The sequence below is a fragment of the Daucus carota genome, chromosome 2 (genome assembly GCF_001625215.2).
Source record: "Daucus carota subsp. sativus chromosome 2, DH1 v3.0, whole genome shotgun sequence".
Lineage (NCBI taxonomy): Eukaryota > Viridiplantae > Streptophyta > Magnoliopsida > Apiales > Apiaceae > Daucus > Daucus carota.
Window position 1 is genome coordinate 36,827,017 of NC_030382.2, and position 20,972 is coordinate 36,847,988.

At 32.2% G+C, this 20,972-nt stretch overlaps 1 protein-coding gene across 1 annotated transcript; it reads left to right on the plus strand.

Annotated features, from left to right (window-relative positions):
* The first annotated feature begins 11,221 nt into the window (after window positions 1–11,221).
* Window positions 11,222–13,183, plus strand: LOC108205954 (dof zinc finger protein DOF2.1). Its single transcript, XM_017376087.2, has 2 exons — window positions 11,222–11,685; window positions 12,095–13,183. The coding sequence occupies exons 1-2, from the start codon at window positions 11,650–11,652 to the stop codon at window positions 13,034–13,036; spliced, it is 978 nt and encodes a 325-aa protein (XP_017231576.1). The 5' UTR covers window positions 11,222–11,649; the 3' UTR covers window positions 13,037–13,183.
* Window positions 13,184–20,972: the final 7,789 nt, after the last annotated feature.

Sequence of the window (20,972 nt, forward strand, 5' to 3'; positions counted from 1 at the left end):
ATGAAGGGCATAAAAGAACTGGTATATATCTATAATTCTATAGTATATATATATAGGCCAACATTCCAGAGAGGTGCGTCACTATAAATCATCAATTTTAATATAAATTCTGTTATAGAATACATATAAAACGTAATTCTAATATAGAATACTATAAAATAAATCTATTTTAAGTAATTTAACACTTAAAATTTGATTAAAATAAGTATATTTTCGAAACTGATTCTACGACAGAATAATTCTGGATGATTATTATTCTGTTATAGAATCATGTTGAGATATTGCATAATTTTAGATGATCTTTGGAATAAAAAAATTGTATAACTTCGTTTTCGGTTTAATAATCAGAATTTGCAATTATATTTCATAAAAAATATAATAGAATATATATTATGTATATATTTATAATGGTGTGCTGCGTAACTCCATATAAGAAGGTATGCTATGGAGTGCTACCCTATATATATATATCTACTATTAAAGCCGAAACATTAAAAATTTGGTCGGTAGGTATATGGGATTTTACATGGGTTTTAAACAAAATTAATGGCTTCAAATAAAATATAAACAAATCAAAACATAGAACAAATATACGATCAAAACATAAAACAAATATAAGATCTATTTGACTATACCAAAATTAAAATCAAACCTTAAAAAAAACTATCCCATTAAAGGCGAAACATTAAAAATTTGGTAGGTCGGTACGCGGACTTTTATACGGACTTTTATAATTAATAGGCTTTATACAAAATTAGTGGGTTTCAAACAAAATATAAACAAATCAAAATACAAAATAAATATAAGATCATAACATAAAACAAATATAAGACCTACGTGACTATGCCAATAACTAAAGTCAAACCTTAGAAAATATATATGCATCAATACTATATTATACTATTAAAACCAGAACATTAAAAGTTTGGTCAGTCTATATATCAATTATTCTTTTAACTAAAATATGTTATCTTTTTTAATATAATCTAACTAAAAAAAAATTCATTATTTAAAATAACATCGAACAACATAGTAATTACCTTTTTAACTAAAACGCATTATCTTTTTTATATATTCTAACTAAGACGGATCATCTACAATTAACACGGGCTACACACACACATATATAAGATTATATATAATTATTAATAAATAACCTGTGATATTTTTCAACCAAAATACATTAACATTATTTATTTTATTTTTTTTGAAAGCACATTAACATTATTTTTAAATACTTCAATGGACTCACTTTAAAAGTAATATTATAAATCTATAATATACTATTATACTATTATACTCCGAAACATGAAAAGTTCATTTATTCGGTCGGTCAGTCGAGTTCGGTGAGACGGTTGGTATTCGACCCACGAACCTCTTTAATTTATAACATTTTATAATATATTTTTATAATCTATTAAACCAAAATATTTAGGTTAGTATGATGAGTCGGTATTTGGTTTTCCGCGTCTCTTTTAACTTAATATGTTCCTTACTATATTATTAATTATCAATAACGAAATATTAAAAAATTGATTGGTTGATTTATATCTGATTTTATAAATCTCCTTAAATTATAACATAAAAAAACATATTTGAACATTCTCAGTAAAATATATATGTTTGACTTAATTTTTAATCAGCCATTTGACGAAATTAACTATTAAGAATTTATCATCTGTTAAATAAAAAATTTATTTAATCATATTATTCTATCATAATTTTATTCACAATAATATTGGTTTAAGTTAAAATATATACGATAAAATAGCAAATATTATAACCGCCCGTGCATTGCACGGGTTATAAGCTAGTATTTTTTATATAAGGGCTTGGGTACATTTCTGCAAGATCAAATTTAAAAAATAAAAATAAGTTATTTAAAATTTTCAATTTATCATATTCTAATTATAAGTGGGAAATTGATATATAAATTTTTTACACAGACAGTGTGAATAAGCTGTTTCTGACTTATAAGCCCACAAGCTTGGAAGAGAAACTTAGACAAACATGTCTCGCGCTAGCCGACTTCTTTGATTGGTTTTCTTTTTAGTTCTCATTTTTTATTTCTCATTTACGAATAGTTTTGTGTACTAAATTTCACGAATATTCTGTTATCCAAGACATTACAATTTAAATAAGTGACTTAACTAGTCACTTCAATTTTAAAATTTCACACTTTCAACATATGTATAAAATTATTATTCTTGTTTTTTTTATGAAAACAATTTACTACTTAAAAATATTTGAACAAAACATAATTTAAATTTTAAGTAATACTTTTTATTACAGCCTTGCACTATCAACTTTTCCGGCATATATAATTATCCTCTTCGGCTTACATGTGGCGCTCTTATAATTTAACATTGGACTAGTATTTGGGTAACTAAAGTTTATTATGTGTGTGTATATATGTGTAAGTCCTAAAGTGATGTCAATGGAGGTTGGACACGTCATAATCAAATTATTAATTTTATGTTCGGCTTCGAAGTACAAATTCAATAAGTCAAGAAATATATCATTTGTATATATACCTTGAGGATATAAATTCTAAACATAAATTAGCTACAATGACAACAAACTAAAAATACTCACACACTATTCCAAACACCCTATAGAAGGCGACATGTCTTTTAACTTGAAAAGTTTCTTTCTTAACAAACTTCGTGGCACCACCTTATATATACATAAGTAAGTATTAATTATTTCTTTGTCATCAACTCTCATCTTGACTTGAATTTAAATTTGTTGACTCAGAAAAATAGAACTTAAGCTTGAACAAACGTGTCTTTTATTGACTTGATCAATTCTTCAATTAATAAATACAAAAAATAACTTCATGCGTGTTGACATTGTATTTGTCTGATTCAGAAATGACTAAAATTGAAATCGAATATCGTGTTGGTTTTTGTCGGTCCATCCTTGGTTAGAAATTCTTTAGGATTCGATTACGAATAATCAAATTGATGATACTAGAATCCACCAGCATTTCATATTGAATCGTTAGACAACTTTTGGACGGCCTGAAACAACTTGTACTTTATTCTTCATTAATACTTGAACATATTAATGTGTGATCAGTTTTTTCTGATTGATGATATTGTATGTACTTGTTCGACAATCTATCGATCACTATATCAGACTTATTTATTATTATATGTCTTGTTATTGTGTGTTTGTTATCACCATTACATTCTGTGTTACATTATGTATAATGTACAATTCAAAATATAAAAAAAAATCACTCATAAGTTGAAACTACAAGGTGATACTACTTGGAAAAGTTGAAGTAAAAAAGGATACTAATGAGATTTCTCAAATATATATTTACTAGAAATTCGAATAAACAATATTTTTCGGGTAAAAATTTACTAATCGATGTTTAAATTTTACTTTTCAAGCACATATATATATTTATGAACATTATAAGTTCTCTCAAGTAAGTAGTTATAATTAGTATAAGAAGGTTCAAATCTCTCAACTGAATTTTACAAAAATATATACGATAAAGTGTGTTATTTTTAATGAAATGAATTTTACAAAAATAATCGCTAGTTGACTTATGTTTATGGGCAGTTAATTTTTTATTTATTTTTTGACAAATGCAAGAAGATTTCATTAACTTGAATATAATACAATCGGGACAAACCCCTAACTGTCGATACAATCAGGTGGTAAAACAAATAACATGCTAAAAATAATTAGATGATTTGTTTCCTGATCGTTTAACACATAGAGTTTAAAAATTCTTGAAGCTAAAAACGAAATCAAAGACATCCCAAGCGATCCAAATTGCACCAAAATCTCTAGAAACAGTAACATCGCAATTGACCATATCACTTAAAAACTATTGTTAGCCCAATGTTCAGAAACACCAATCGCATAAATCAAGATTGAAGAAGTGGCACCACAGCTATCCACATGCCGGATACCAGCTATAGACTTGCCGAAGGCACCCCAGCTATCTACATGCCGGATACCAGCTATAGACATGTCGAAAGTGTAAACCCGTGAATGATGAACAATCTTTGATTGTGAAAGGTGAGCTCTTGCAATAATCACCACCGTCCCGGATTCGATACAGTTTTTGTAGATCACCAAAAATATCAATAAACTCGTTTTCAACAGATCCAACACGAAATAAACCCAATTATGACTAAACAAAAACATAACAAACACTCCAAAAGGAGAGACAAACCACACACTTCAAGAGGAGAGACACACAAACACTCAAAAGATTGGGTTTTATTGAAAATAAATTAACGAGAGTAAAAGATAGATAATGAAGGGGCAGTTAATTTAATTTCATGCAAAGTTCTCTAAAAATAAGAGCATAAAACAAATATGATGCATTTGGCATATTAATAATCACAATAATATAATTAATATAATAGCTTATTTAGGAACTTATAATTAATATAATTTGATTTGTAAATGACATGTTTGGATGTAAAGAGAAGTTGGATTTAAGTTTCATCCGAGATTCAAAACATTCAAATACTAGTATAAATTTGAGAATTTGAGATGGCACATCAAATCATGAGCATGTTTGGCTGAGATTATGAATTATGACTCAACGTGACCTATGATTTGATGTGACTTAACGTGTTAAGTTGGGGAGCTTAAAATGATTGTTTGATTAATTTTGACTTATTAATGACTTATGAGTTATTAAAAATATAATAACAAAAATAACATTGATTTATGTATAAATCATATTTTATATATTTAATGAAGATTTAAACTTAGATAATATATTAAAATTTCATAAAATGATAATTATTTACTAAAAAATGTAATGTATTAAAAATATAATATGTATGTGAGTTCGAATATGAACCATGAATTATATTCGATCGAGTATGCGGATAAAATTATATTATGTAAAATTATATGAAAGCTAATCTGAACAGATCTCATATTCAGGATTGTATATTATCACTGCTTAAATTATAAGACATATTTGGGTCATGAGTTAAGTTCTATGGAGTACATAAAAACATTGGAGTATTGGAGTACAGATTATAATTTTTTAGTTTAATCATAAATAATATCTATGATTATCCAAATTTATATATAATTTATCATTTATACGTAGTATTAAACATAATTATCAATTAATCATTAATATCTTTCAACTTTAACAAGCATTAAGATTGTTGTTCTGCTTATAAGTTATATTGCAGAACATAATGTCCTACAATTTATAAAAGTAATTGTTCTATCTTTTGATTACAATGTTTATGTTGTAGAACATAATCTGCAGGATGTTTACAAATATTGTAGAACAAAAAAAATTAAGATTTAAATGACTAGATTATATTGTATTAAGCTTGTACTCCAATACTCCAATATTTTTTGTACTTCATAGAACTCATCTTCAAATGAATATAAGATATACTATATATATTTTCGAGTCAAGACAACCGGATAGTTATCCATAAACAGTCCTGCGAGTCACATACTGACATATATTAACAAAATGTCATGTACGTTTATCTGACTCCAGAACTCAGCCTTCGCATTTTGAATCAAATGTTGTTGAGATTGCTTGTATAACACAAGAGACACATGCCAAAATGGTAGCAATCCAAGTACGTTATCGGTAACAAGATTTGGAGTGTTATGTTGTGCAGAGAGCAGAAAACGACAGCGTACTTGTTGCTATAACGGATTTAATACAGTTTTCTTCCTCTCAATGTTTTTGTATCTATTCGTGAAGGCCCATATCGGTCCGTTTCGTTACGCTGGTGACAACTAGCCTCCCTCAAGACATGCGTTAGTTACATGGAGAGCATAATGCTCTAATAAATTATTTTTATCTACACCTATCATATTTGATATAAAATATATAAATTTAACGAATTTTTATGTGAGCTCAAGTACATACAATAAGCTTAATTTTTATGTGCTTTATCCATTTTTATTAATCTTCTAGCTATAAATAGTTAAATAAGTATGTACCCACTGTATTATTATGTATTTATACAATAATTTTATTCATTTGTATTTATCAGATAATGTGTTTTAAAGACGCACCAAATGTTAATTGATTTTCTTCTTAATTTTTATAACAGAAATTTATTTATTCTTCATACCAAAAACATGGATATAACTAATTTAAATCATAAAACAAATTATAGGTAAAAATTGATGATGACGCTGTATATTTGGTTTCCTCGATAATAAGTATCGGTGGAATATATACTTTGCTTGACGATGGAGAAAACAAGTAGGACCCGCTTTCCACTAAAGACCAACCCAACCAACTTCTGATGATTATGATTTTGATTTGACTGTCCGGGCAATTTTAAACAGATTATTTTATCTAGTTTTAAAATAAAGATAGTAAAGAATACGAATAGGCCTCGTAAACTGAAATATTCGCAGTGTGGGTCCCAAACTAAAGCTAAGCCGGAATCCGAATGCCACGTGTGTGGCTCCATTGGGTAATGGATTGTATAACATGGTGCCATGTAAGATTGTGCAATAATTATTTATTTTCAAAGCAATAGGTAAAGATAAAAATTGAAAGTTGTTTAGTTACAAATTAAAAAAAAACTGGTCTCTGTTAAAAAAGTATGAAAATATTTTCTGAAATTATATGTTTTATTTGACCAATTTGAAATAGTTTTTGAAAAATTAAATAATTCCAAAATAGCCTGACAAAACATAAAATATCAATATAGTATTATTTTTTTTGAAAATAAGAATGGAATGCATTAGAACTCTCTCCATTTTTAATATATGATTCTTGATTTATCGCACACATTTTAAATTATAACATATATATATATAATGTATTTTCTTTTGCAAAAACTAAAAGTAATTATTTAACATATATGATCATCATTCTTCAAAATATATACAAAAAGTATAGAGTGATATAAAAAACCGAAGGAGCATGTATCATCAAAAAATTCAGTAGGATGACCATGTTAGATTTGAGTGAAAGTATATATTATGAAATGTGTTTATAAAGTAGTAATGTAATTTAATAGATTATCCTTAAGAACTTACACCTTATAGAGAGTTCCTTGTCCCATAAATTCAGTAACTTGGGACTTTGCGATTGCTTTCAGTACTTTCCATTTCATAAAACCAGAATAATGACCAGGTTCTTTACTTACAAAAGAGATCAAAATTTTAGAGAGATTTATCCCCTTTTACAAAATCATTCTTCGTAAAAAAAAAAATGGTTCAACTTAAAATCTGCATGGTGCCTAGGCTTGTCCAAACCATCATCTTCTGCCGCACTCTCTTTGATTCTCTTCACTCTGGCAATTCCCACCTTTGATTTTATTTTTGTTAATATATGTGCACTTGCTTGGTAAACCAAAGTCTTCATGCAAGTATGTAAGTGGTTTGAACTAGTTGCATCAGCTAGGTTTGCTTTAAGATGATGCCATTCTGTCTTCAATAGTGATGTTCTTTGCTTTACATATTTTATTTTGCAACATTCAATAAAAGATCTTAAATCAAGTTGTGCATGAGGAAATTACACACATCTATCATTAAAATACACTCTTCGATACTCCATAGAGATTGTTTCTTTAATTCTTTGCCTTTGTTTAGAGTATATCAAACATTCAGACATTCTGTTGTTTAATCAGAGTATTCTTTTTATCCGAACCTTATTTCTGCAATCTCGAGATGTGGAGAGACACAAAATAACATGAGATATTTGAACCATGCTTACATTGTTACACTTACACATATATACTTAAAGAACATGAGATATTTGAACCACGTTTATAGATACACTTATGCGTATATATTACGTTATTTTTTGACACACATTTTGACACTCGTATAAAGCACAGATTCATAATAAATTTTTAATTTTTTTCTCTAAATAAAAGTTTGATATTTAAATTTTTATATAAAGATTAAAAATTAAAAAAATTATGAAACCATACAACCAGACTTCATAGAAGTCTCAAACTATGTACAAACAGTGAACAAGAACAACCTGTTAGGACGGAGGGATTATTAATTTATTACACAATACTATATTACATTTTCAGATCTTCAAACTATAATATATACAGTAGATCTCTGATGTATCGGAGTGGGAATGCTGAGGCAGAATGACAGATCCTTCACTTGGAAATCTTTTGATGGCACATATTTTAACACAGCCATTCCCACAGGCCACACCCCACTTTCACTTTTTTCATTCAACAAATGCCTTCTTTTACTGAAACATCATATGTTGACCAGTCAACGTACTAATCCCTATAATATCTCTGGACCCCATTGGTCCCCATTGACATGGCCCACTAATAATATTTGTCCCCCGCCTAGAAAAACGCAAACAGCACAGTGTTTTCCCAGAGCAGGTTTGAAACATGAACAAGGCAAATTAGGCTAGTTAAGGATTTTCATAGGATCCAAATGCAGATACAGAGTGGAAACAATGATTGTGGGTTGATGATATGTTTGCTGCCTCTGACATGGTAATAACCGTTTGGAATATGTGTGTTGGCCCAGAGATTTCTGCAACTTAAAATAAAGAATTAAGTACTTATATATGTGTATAAGTGAATAGGAAAAGGAATTAAATAATGGAGTGATGGGGAGTGGTGTCATTGAGATATTCTTTACTTCGGGGGGAATTAAACTTGGGTAGGTGGAAACGATTCATAGAGAGTGAAGAGGTGTCGAACATCTGGAGGAACCTTTGGTCTTGATCAATGAATAAGACTTGATTGCGTACAGCCATGAGCACGTACTTGTCCTACTCACATGCATGTCATTATTCCTACTGTTTCAACATCTAGCTAGATTTCAATATTGTTAAGTAATTTTGTCTTGCTGATTTCGATATTGTTAAGTAATTTGTCTTGCTGTATAAATTATATTCAGAGACAAAAAAGTCATTTGAGTTAGTTTAAAATAAAATGATTTTAAAGAAGTGGAGTAGAAGTGAGAACTAATTAAATTAATAAAGTGTTTGGAAAATAAATAAAATCCAGCTTACATGCCCAAAATTCATGCAAACTCTTCAGGTCCCAGCTAATCACTCCGTTTAACAGAATATACTCTATATCTTAAGAGCATCTCCAAGGATGATTTCTAAATTTGTTAGCTATAATGATTATGTAAATTGATAATACAAGTTTTTTGCTAACAGGAGAGAAAAACACTCCAATGGGGTTATGTATAATTATGTCAAGCTAAAATTATACATAACAGCTTTCTTGGTTCAACAAATCTATTGAATCAAACATGATTATCTATATTCTTTTTGCTAAAGGGTGATGGTTGGAGAGTATTTATTTTTACATATCATCTAAAAGTGCCACTTAGATGACACATAGGATGACACATAGATATTTTACCTAACAGCTCTCAACCCTTGGAGATGCTCTAAAGTCTGGACTAATCTTTGGAAATAATTATAATAAATCGGCTCTCTCGAAAATTTAGTTCCTTTACCGGGGCTAATACGCGCTGCATAATTTTTGCAGTCCAAGTAGTTTATGCTTTGCACTTTGAATTTGCGAAGGGAACTGGCCTGAATATTTTGGACTAAGAAGAAGTGCATACCCGGCTTAATTACCAACTCAAACCGAACCTATTTTCGGCGTATTCAAATAATTTATTTTTAAAGTTGATATATAGTTGAGTTAAAAATATTTAACATTTAAATATATATATAAAATATATGTTTAACATTTAAAAATTTAAAAATGATCAACATTTACAAGCTCAAGTTATGAAATACACATGCATAATTAATTAGTTCCATTATATATATATTTTTCTTAATTCGAAATATATAAAAACAACCCATTTTAACCGACCTAAATCAATCCGAATCTATTTATAATAAAGATTGGGTCATTAATGTATTTTCGACGAGTTAAGTGCAAAATTTCAAACTGATTTAATTGAGTTCGATAGTTAAAATGCTCTTAATCCTCACAACCCGTCCTCTTTGCACCTGGAATGTGCGTGTTTGTCAAGAGTATGAGAGGTGTTCAAAAAATCCGTCAAACTGTAGATCCAGACTGAACCATAGCAATTCGAACAAAGAAATGAAAATCGATAAAAGTTGTTGTAATCCGTCAAAACTATAGATCCAGACTGAACCATAGCAGAAATGAGAATTGATAAAAGTCGTCGTTAATTGTTCGGTTAATCGGATCATACCTTTATTTTATAACACACATATATTTAACCAAAAAAACTCATAAAAATTATGGAGTTAAAATTGTGGTTTGAACCGGATCAGACCGTTATTTTATAATTTGATTTGGCTTGGCATTATAAAACATAGTTGATTTAATTTTAAATTTTCAAAAATTATTATAATAGGTTGTTAAGATAAGATAAGAATCTTAACCAATCTGATCCGTAAACATCATTAATTACTAAATTTCGATAGCATGCATTTTTGATTAGAACAATTAAAAATAAAACTATCAAAAATGATACGATTACTTCGATCATTAATAAACCGTCGAAAAAGTTATTTATATTCAATTTTTAACAATCGAAAATATATTATTTTCGATTGATTTCAGTGAACGAAAATAGCCGATTATCGTATAATTAAATGTCGTGATGAGTCATTAGACATGACGCTGTATATGTGCGTTTAATGCGGTAGAGAATTGACAAAGGATAATAATTATATAAGTACGAAATAAAGTGGCAAAGTATATGATGGTGTGTGTATGTGTTACATGGTGTTGAGTGATTAGTTCCGCGAATGTCATGTATGTCTAGTGTCTTCTGATCATCATTGTTCTGCATGTATATACCTCAGCTTTTAACCTTACTTTGATCTACCATCTAATTGTTTTAAAAATAATATACTTATGCAAAAAGGTGAATATAATTCTATAATTCGCAAAGGTAAATGTTATTCTATAATAAGTACACAAATATAAAATTTTCATAATATAAAATGAGAAGTACATGTACTGAAAGAGCCCACAAAAAATAATAAAAGAAATATCATTTTATCATGCCGATCTTGACAAATCTAATTCGGCTTATATTTCCATGTGTATATGTGTGAATGTGTAATTAAAGAAATAAACATGACACGAAAAAACAGCGGAGAAGAACAATCGAGTGCATGAAGAGCGTGTGGGACCCGTAACGGTGTTGTATAACTCAGCCCAGGGGTATAGCACTTAACATGTGAATGTGGGACCCACGAGGGTGGCCAAGTGTATGTTACGAAAGCATCCGTTACAAGATTTGCACTCTGCCAAAATCTGATTATTCAACTAATTTTGTGTAGTATACTCGTATTAGTAAACTTTAATCTGTGCGCCACTTAGATGAAGCTGATCCGATTGCTTTCTCTGCGTGCAAGGCTATTTCACTTCTTCCCGTACTCCCTCCCTTCCCCATCCAATTAATTATTACAATCTCTCTCCCTCCCTCTCTCTCTCTCAAATCTCTCTCATCTCTCTGGAAACATATGGGCCACTATAGAATTGTGGTTGTGGGTGCCTATATATACATGGAGCCTCCCCACTCAGCATAACCCTCATCCTCTCTAGTTTCTCTCATAGATACCTTCTTCATAAATCAATACTTGCTCAAAATTATAACTGTTTGCTTTACTTCTTGTCCATCTATTACTACTACTACTTCAGCTTCATATCTTTCACAAGCTATTATTGAATGGGAATGGATGCTTTAAGAGCACAGCATGAACAGGTACTTAATATACAAGCTCATATATATACTAGATGTATTTTCATATATAATTCTTTTTTGTGTTCTTTGTTTGCTTTGTTTTACTTTTCTGTATTTATCACTATTGTGCAATAGTTAATTACTTTCTGTTGAAAAATCTAAAACAAACATATATATCTTTGTTGTTGATTGATTAGCTGTGGTGGGGTCTGCACAAACAAGGTGTGCTTGAACTAATTGTGTAAACCTACCGACTTCTGGATTATACTGATGATTGTGAAATAAAGTGCTACTGATGTTTGATTTTATATTTCTCCTCTGAAGAAACTCATTTATTATGAAATTAGCCATTTTTCTTGTAGTGAAAGTTGAACTGTGTTTTCGAGATTAATTTTTCTAATGATGTGTGTGTTTTTGTGTTGATCTACAGGATATGAGTTCACAAGAGACACTTGAAAGCATGTTGGTCTGCACAAAAGCAGCCTCACAAGTACTTGACAACAAGAAGCCAAGGCCACAAGATCAACAAGCTCAAAAATGTCCCAGATGCGACTCCAGCAACACCAAATTCTGTTACTACAACAACTACAGCCTCACTCAGCCGCGGTACTTCTGCAAGTCCTGCAGGAGGTACTGGACTAAAGGAGGTACGCTGAGAAATGTGCCTGTGGGTGGAGGATGCAGGAAGAACAACAAGAGATCCTCCTCCTCCTCATCCAACTCCTCCGCGTCGTCGAAGATCAGAACCGTTTATCAAGATCATCCTCATCATCAGCTTCCTCAGCCTCCCCTCATCACATCTAGCCACAGCCACTCACTTTTGCCTTATGACTCTACCGATCTTTCGCTTGCCTTTGCTAGGCTGCAGAATGGACAGCTAGGGTTTGATCATGATCATAATAACCATCTCTCTTTGTTGAGTAATTACGCGGGCAATGAGCATGGATCATTTCTTGAGGCCATGAGGTATGGGAATTTTATGGAAGCCCCACCGATTAATAATGGTTTGCAGAATGTTTATTATGGTGATCAGGATCATCATTTTGAGAATGCTGGGAACATGAGTCATGAGGAAATGGGGAATTTGCCTTATGAGGACTTGATGAGTGGTGGTGGGGCTGGTTCTAGTGGTGCCACAACAACTGCAGTGAGTGTGACAACTGTGAAACAAGAGAGGCCCAATGTGGGGGGCGATGCGACGGAGGGGAGGGGCATGGTCTTCTGTGGATATCCCTGGCAGATCGGTAGCGGCGGAGGTGATCATGGAGGGAGCAACGTCGGTGATGTTGATGCAACAGGGAGGCAAAGCAGCTGGATCAATGGACTTGGTTATTCTAATTGGCATGGACTTATCAACAGTCCTCTTATGTAGGGAGTGGTGTTTAATTTCATTTTAAGTTAATGGTTCTTTTAATTTGAGTTTGCAAGAATATTGAGGTCAAAGGAACTAATTAGGTTTTGTTGCATCTTGAATGAATTGTGCTCGATCATTACTTAATCTTTAATACATTTATCTGGATCTGGCTAGCTAAGATTTACTTTTTTCTGTTTTTGAATTAATCTTTTTACTGCTGGATTCGTTCTAGAGTATAATTTTTAAGAGCGAAATTCACTCTGCGTGTTAGAATATGATCCTGATAAGCCCTTCTCCTAACACCTCAAGGTTTTAGGAGAATTGGTCAACATAGTATCAGAGTTTAGGTTAGGCAATGTTAATGTCCCAAAAGATGGGCGCCCGTGATTCACTCTCGACCCATAATTGGGCTTTCGAGTGAAGGGGAATGTTAGAATATGATTCTGATAAGGCTTCCTAATATTTCGAGATTTTAGGAGAATTGGTTGAAATCAGACTAGCCACAGGACCGAAGGTTTTGTTGGTCTTGTAAACCTGCACAACACTAAAGTTCTCCGGTAAGCCTGCAGATAACTAAAGTTAGGTATTCTATCAAGTTCATACTCAAAGCCCTACAAAAGAAGTAGCAAATGAGATTGAAAAAAGTCCTCGAGCAAAAGACAAAGTTGTTGTTGTATGTGGAATATATGGGTTCAATTTATTTATGTAGACCTAAAGCTAGATATGGACTTCTCATACTCACGTGCTAGTGAGAGTACTGGTCCGAATTTTCCAAAATATCATGCTATGAGTAGTATTTTAGCAATTAATTGATCAATAAGTGGAGTATGTTTTTGTATTCTACTCATCTATCAATGATCAGAGAAGGAGGGATTTAAATTCTAGAGAGAAGCATGCATGCAGGTAAATGCATGGGCTCCAATTCCGGGACAGATTTCCCGACCGTATCCAACATTAGATTCTGGCGTGACAAATTTTGTCAGAACTGTTTTACTTATACCAATATACGTGCGACTATAGGTATCAGACCCGTTACCAAGTTCTAGTATTTTCATTTTGTTATATAATTCAGGTATTAAACTGTACTATAAGTCTATAGCACTGTCACGATGTGGATGCTATAGCATGCAATATACTCCTTCCGTCCCCTTTTATTTGTCCCTTTTGAAAAAATAACGCATCTTAAAAATATGTTAGTTGGATATCTTGTTTTCATACATATCCCTAATAAATGTAATGAATTAGATAAAATTGTGTGTATATATATATGCTAGTCAAACATTGAAAGTTGTTACTTTTTGAAAAAACATACAAAAAGTTGCTTTGAAAAGAGAAGTGGACAAGTAATTTGAGACAATTTTTTTTTTTAAGTGGACATGTAAAAGGGGACGGAGGGAGTATCAACTAGGGCCGAATGAAATCGTATAGCAAAATTTGATTTGATTTTTAAAATCATATTTTGGAACAGAATAGAGACTGAAATATATGTATACAACATCCTATTCTAATACAAATTATTTAAATAAAAATAGAAATAAACAAATAAAGATAAGAAAGATGAGAGGGGTTCGAACATAGATCTCAAATTGGGCCTAAATAGGACATTTATGTGGCCAAGTTTGGGATTTTTAAAAAATGTTTAGAGTCTATCCAAAATCCATTTGAGACTCTAATTAATGAGCCCAAGACGTATTGAGTGGGAGCGAGGATGTGACTTATAGATGAATGATTCTATATAGTGGGTGGATGATGATGTATAGTGACCGTTTGGCTAAACTTATTTTTCAGAAATAAGAGTTTATTTCTAAGGGGAATACATAAAACTCTATTTTATTCTGAAATAAATTTTTATTTTTTTTACTAAACAACGAATATACAACACTTACTTATCTATGTTCTGAACAAATAAATTAGAAATCTAGTGTTTGTGTTTAAATTTTGAATACATAAAAACGGAAAACATTCATGAACACAAAAGTGCACAATAAGATTTAATGTCATCTTTGTGTTCATTTTTTGAGTACATCATATTTTAAGAATTTTTATTTCAATATTTGCGCCATAATTGACTTTTAGTGTAGATATATATTGTAGTCGTTATGCACACATTATTGTGAGAATTTAATTTTTATTCGTGACTGAAAATTCATTGAATAAGGTGATAAACTGAAATTAACTATTGTTGTATGGTATAATCTTGTTATTTTATGGACAAAATTGATGTAACTATGTTTTTGTAATTGCAGTTCTTTGTGACTATTGTATGATACGAGAGGTGATTGCTGCAAAAATAAGAGAATGTACATCTATTTTTATGCTTTTAGGAGTTCTACATAATGAATTATATCCTTCAACTCCTTTGAAGATAAGGTAATTTTATATACATTCCGCGATTTTCAATTAAGTTGAGTTAAATCGTTTGAAGCAAAACTTCATTACTTTACCGGTTCATGCTGTTTCTTACTTATCTTCAATATTTCACAATCATTCATAATTGATAATATGATAATTGTTAAGTAAATTTATTGTAATTCAAATAAACATAAACTCAAATGCTCTTAACAGTTGAAAATTAAAAACAAAAAATAAGTATATACCCCGGAATCAGATGACGCCTAAGGTGGTAAATCAATATTCACACAATGCCTAAATCATGGAAGCTACTTGTTCAAATCCATGTTCAGCTCACGATATAAATGCGAAATTGAGTACTCCGTGAAGAATTTGAAATACTAATTCATGGAGCTCAGCCTTCAATGTGCGCTTCCCTTCCCTTTGATCAGATTGCAATGGACATTTTCCTTAGTATCGAATATTACATATCCACATCCAAAGTTGCCTCTGTACTCTTTTTTGACAGAAGCATCAGATCTCGGGATATTCATCCGTAACAGGAGACCCAGTCTTACCAAAGGTGTCACGTTGCCGGATCCACAGGGGACTCAATCTTGATCTTATATGTGACGGTACTAGACCAAGTGAAAATGTAACGGTAATATAAATATTACATGAATAAAAAGTATATATATTTAATGAATATAAATAAGATTAAAAATAATCTTAGTCTAATATGTTACGGTACTAGATCAAGTGCAAATGTAACAGTAATATAAATATTACACGAATAAAAAGTATACTTATTTAATGAATATAAATGTAACAGTAATGTATAACACTTTTCAAATTGTTAATACAAAATGAGGGCAGCCGGTCCATTTAATTGAAAAACGCTTGTTTCATCGCATAGGAACAGATCCGAACGAAATGATTATATTTGATAATGAACATGTCAAGTTCACATTACATACATGAGTAATTCTGGAGTAGATTATGATCTTGCTAGAGCTGTTAAATGCGGATTCGGATCCGAATATGAAAGTTTGGAGAAGAAGAGAGCATCCAGAGAATCAGTTAATGTAGCTAGAGAAGCCCTCTTGGCAGCTTATTATGAATATAGGAAGAAATTTGTTCCCCAAAAGAAGCTCAACATCCCAACCATATTGTAAACATTTTAGTTATTTACACATTTCTACAATCGTTTAGAAATGATAGAGTATTAAAACCTTTGTTGGAGAGATATGATTATGGTGGAACAATGTCATTTTATGTGACTAGACTTATAATGATTAGGCAAATATTCAAAAAAGACACATGTATTGATGCCTAAATCTCCTAACATTTCCCACAGACAAAAATTTTTTTCCAAGGATTTAGGATTAATCTTGAAGAAAGAGGAAATTTAGGATTAATCTTGAAGAAAGAGGAGGAGGGTTCTTTAAAGGAGCACAAGAAGGTGTAGGGGAAGCAAGACAAGAACTAGGAGCAAAGCAAAATGGTTCATCGAAGGGATCGGCTTAATTTAAAAATTTTGTAAGTTTAAGGTAATCATTTCAGTTGTCTAACTGACTTTTCAATTTAGTTTCCGTACTATAAAATGCTTTTAAAAAAATATCTTTGAGGTTGCATGGATTATCTTTAAGAAACCCGACTATCAGGATATGTACTTTAAAGATAATAGAAATATCATGAAGGTTGCATGGATTCACTTTCTAAAATTCTAATAATTATGATACAATCTTGTGAGAAAATGTTCTAGAAGAAGCAGACTCACTCGTGTTTGTGTGTCTTTAGTCTTCTAAGAAGTACCGGTTTCAGCAAATAGAATTGATGGAACAAACTGTTGGGAAAAGAAAGAGAAGAAGGTGGCTCAGAATGAAGAGACTAGGTTCTGAACAGTATTCTAAAAATTCCTAATTTAACCGATTAATCTTCTACAAGGTAGTTGACCGATCCGATTTTTGAAATCCTATTAATCCTTATAAATTTGTCTCAATCAAAATATTTATAATAAATTATTAAAATTGAATACTATATTACTTTGAATATGACCAATTATAGTATTTGTGATATAGTAAATACATTTGTTATTAAATAACTAGTGTAATAATAACTAAATATTAAAAATAATATTTTAAGATTAAAATACAACCGATTTTTATTCCGATTAATCCTTCCAATTAATTCCCGATTCTCGATTAATCCTCAATCGGTAGCTCAACTGATTTGGTCCGATTCTCAATTTTTGTAACACCGGTTCCGAAGATACTGCAGGACAGGATTGATGACTTTATAGTTTCCCATGAGGCAAGGCTAGAACACGTGTTATTCTTTTGCTCTTGCCAGTCTGTGTGAGTTGGATTTTGAGCATTGACATTTGAGTTATTTAGAATATGTACTTCAAGGCTCTGATATTCATGTAGGACGCATGGACTCACTCTTTGAAACCTGATCATTAGAACATATACTCGAAGGATTTAGGCTCTGATTGTTACATTTAGTTTCCAGTATCATAGAATGCTTGCTAAAAGTATCATTGAGGCTACACGGATTCACTTTCTAAGACCCCATTATTACTTCTCCAAACCATACATGATATCAGAGTTTTAGATACTTTGTATTTAAAAACGGCATGGAGGGAATTATATATGCAGATTACAAAGCTTACGGCATGGAGGGAATCGAGGATATAACTTATACTGATATAGTGTGTTGTTTTTAGTTTTCTGTTTGAAGATGTTCTAATTGTATTGTTTAAAATTTAATTGCATTTTGTGTGTGTTTGCAGAATGACATTGCTTCTAGGGCTGCCGAGTTCTGGCAAGACAACTTTGCTGCTGGCTTTGGCTGGAAAGCTTGATTGTGATCTTAAGGTATGTTAGCTGAAGCTTCTGCTCATATGTAGTCTTATTTTTTCCTGATCACTAGGTAGTAGATTATCCAATCTGAAAAAGGTGATGTTTGTGATTTTGCAATGCTAGACTTCCAGAAGTGTGACTTACAATGGTCATGGCATGCGCGAATTCGTACCCCAAAAACTGTTGCCTATATCAGTCAAAATAGTTTCCATATAGGAGAGATAACAGTGGGAGAAACCTCGCCCTTCTGCAAGGTGTCAGGGAGTCGGATTTTGTAGAATTGTTGTAATACATTTTCTAATTATCCACCGGGATTATATTTTGTGAATGTGGCTTAATTTTATTGAGTTAAATTCAAAGTTGTGACCAAACTTTACACCGATTTTCAAAAAGATGGCCAAACTTCCAAATTTTTAAAAAAATGGCCAAATTTTGACTCCGCTTTTTAAAAGAGTGGCTGCCGTTAAAAGCCACTAACGGGACTGACGGAAACAGGGGTAAAAAAGGGTTTTGTTTCCCCATCAGCCTCATCTCCTCCTCCCTCAACATAACCGCACAATGGACCAGATGATGACGAATTAAGGGCTGATGAGGTAGCCTCCACCCTGAGGTAGCCTCCATGCACCCTCTTCCGGCTCCGAGTTTCCATACAAACCCCCCTCGAAATCAAAACCCAAAATTTCATTCAAAAACCCAAAATTTCCAAACTCAAAACGCCAAAGATCAAAACTTTAACCCTAAAACCTGCACGACACAAAACCAAAACAAATCAAACAACCAAACCTTAATCACCCACATCAGAATCAGAATCATAATCCATCCACTAACTTCAATTAACCCCGATGGCCCTGCTATCTGCGATCGTCGCAGCGCCCAACACCGTCGCAGCGTCGTCGCCGGTCGCCCTGATTCCAAACCCCATCTGCGATCGTCTCTAAATGGCGGTGACACCCGCTGCTCCCCTCTACTCGACCTCCTTTCAGAAACACCCAACTCAATCACCACAATAAACACCCACTTTCTTCAACACAACAGTTCAAAACCCATTGGAAAATCAACCCCAATCTCAGCTTTACACTTGCATCTTCATATTTGTGCATCTCTTCTTAATTAGGGTTTAGAATGATAAAGTATGTCGATTGTTACATTTTATAAAGATTAGACTAATATACCCCTTAAAAAAACCGTTCAAAGTAGTTAACGTTAAGTTTTTAACGTCCTTTTTAACGGCAGCCACTCTTTTAAAAAGCGGAGTCAAAGTTGGGCCACGTTTTCCAAAATTTGGAAGTCTGGCCACCGTTTTGAAAATCAGTGTAAAGTTTGGCCACAACTTTGAATTTAACTCAATTTTATTTGTTTGCGGAAATGTTAGCTGAACTGTCAAGAAGGGAGAATGAAGCAAATGTTAAGCCCAATCCTGACATTGATCTCTTTATGAAGCTAAGTTATGTTCTTTGAAGAAATGAGCCCTATACAAGGGACTTCTGTCTTACTTTATGATCCTTGTGAAACAAAGTTTTCTTTATTTTCCCCATATTCTTTTCCTTGAATTATGTCCAGGGATATTTCTTATGTTTCACTCTTTTGTCCTTTTCCTGTTCCAAAACTGACAAGGATTCAATACAAAAGATTTTCATCACACTGTGCGAGTGTTTACCCATCAACCCTTCAAACTATAGCATGATCCGCTTCCATTTTAATCCTATGATCAATTCGTTGGCAACTGATATCATTATTGATGTCCTGATGATACTTGTCAGTTTTGTGATTTATTAATACAGATCCTCTGTAATCTCTGCTACTTCAGGCTGCTGCAACTGAAGGGAAAGAGGCCAGTGTGGTTACAGAATATATTATAAAGGTTATTGATGACATCGTGATGTTTTAGAGAAAATGTAACAAGGGGCTGAGCAAGTCCAATAGGTTACCTATTCGACTTTTCATGCCATCTTTTCTTTGTTTTTATCAGTAACTTTTGGGACTAGAACTCTGTGCATATACTGTGGTTGCCTGGTTGGAAGTGCAATGAAAAGGGGTATTTCGGGTAGGCAAGAGAGGCGTATCACTACAGGTACGGTAAGAATCTACAGTTAGCAGGTGAATTGTGATTTCTTTGTTTGGTCGTTGCATTTGAAATTTGGATAACTAACATTATTTAGGTGAAATGTTGGTTGGACCATCAAACGTACTTTTTGTGGATGAGATATCTACTGGTTTAGACAGTTCAACAATATCTCGGGTAAATTTACCGTGCTATGCAGTACACATTCTTCAGGAGCTGCTCTTATCTCCCTTTTGCGGCCATCCCCCTGAAACTAATGATTTGTTTGATGATAGCATACTCCTTTCTGATGGTCTTATGGTTTGCCAAGGTCCTCGAGAAAATGTGCTCGAGTCTTTGCACTCAATGGGTTTCAAGTGTCCACAAAGGAAAGGAATTGCAGAAATATATACCAAGGGGAAGTACAGATGAGCCTTACAGGGCAGAATCTAATATGTTTTGTAGGTAACATCAAAACAAGATCAAAAGCAATACTGTCTGCATAAAGATGAACCTTACAGATATGTTACAGCCCAAGAAGTTTCAGAAACTTACCTATCATTCCGTGTCAGGCGAATAATGGGAGATAATCCTGGAACTCCATTTGACAAGAGCAAAAATCACCCAGCTGCTTTGATAACCAACAAGTATGGTGCAAGAAAGATGGAGCTCTTAAAAGCACGTACCTCAGGACAAATTTTTATTATGAAACCAAAAG

Excerpts from the sequence above, each read along its gene's own strand:
- LOC108205954 (XM_017376087.2), top strand. The coding sequence starts at position 11,650 with ATGGGAATGGATGCTTTAAGAGCACAGCATGAACAG. Across the intron at positions 11,686-12,094 it reads TAAGAGCACAGCATGAACAG|GATATGAGTTCACAAGAGAC; the intron begins GTACTTAATATA and ends GTTGATCTACAG.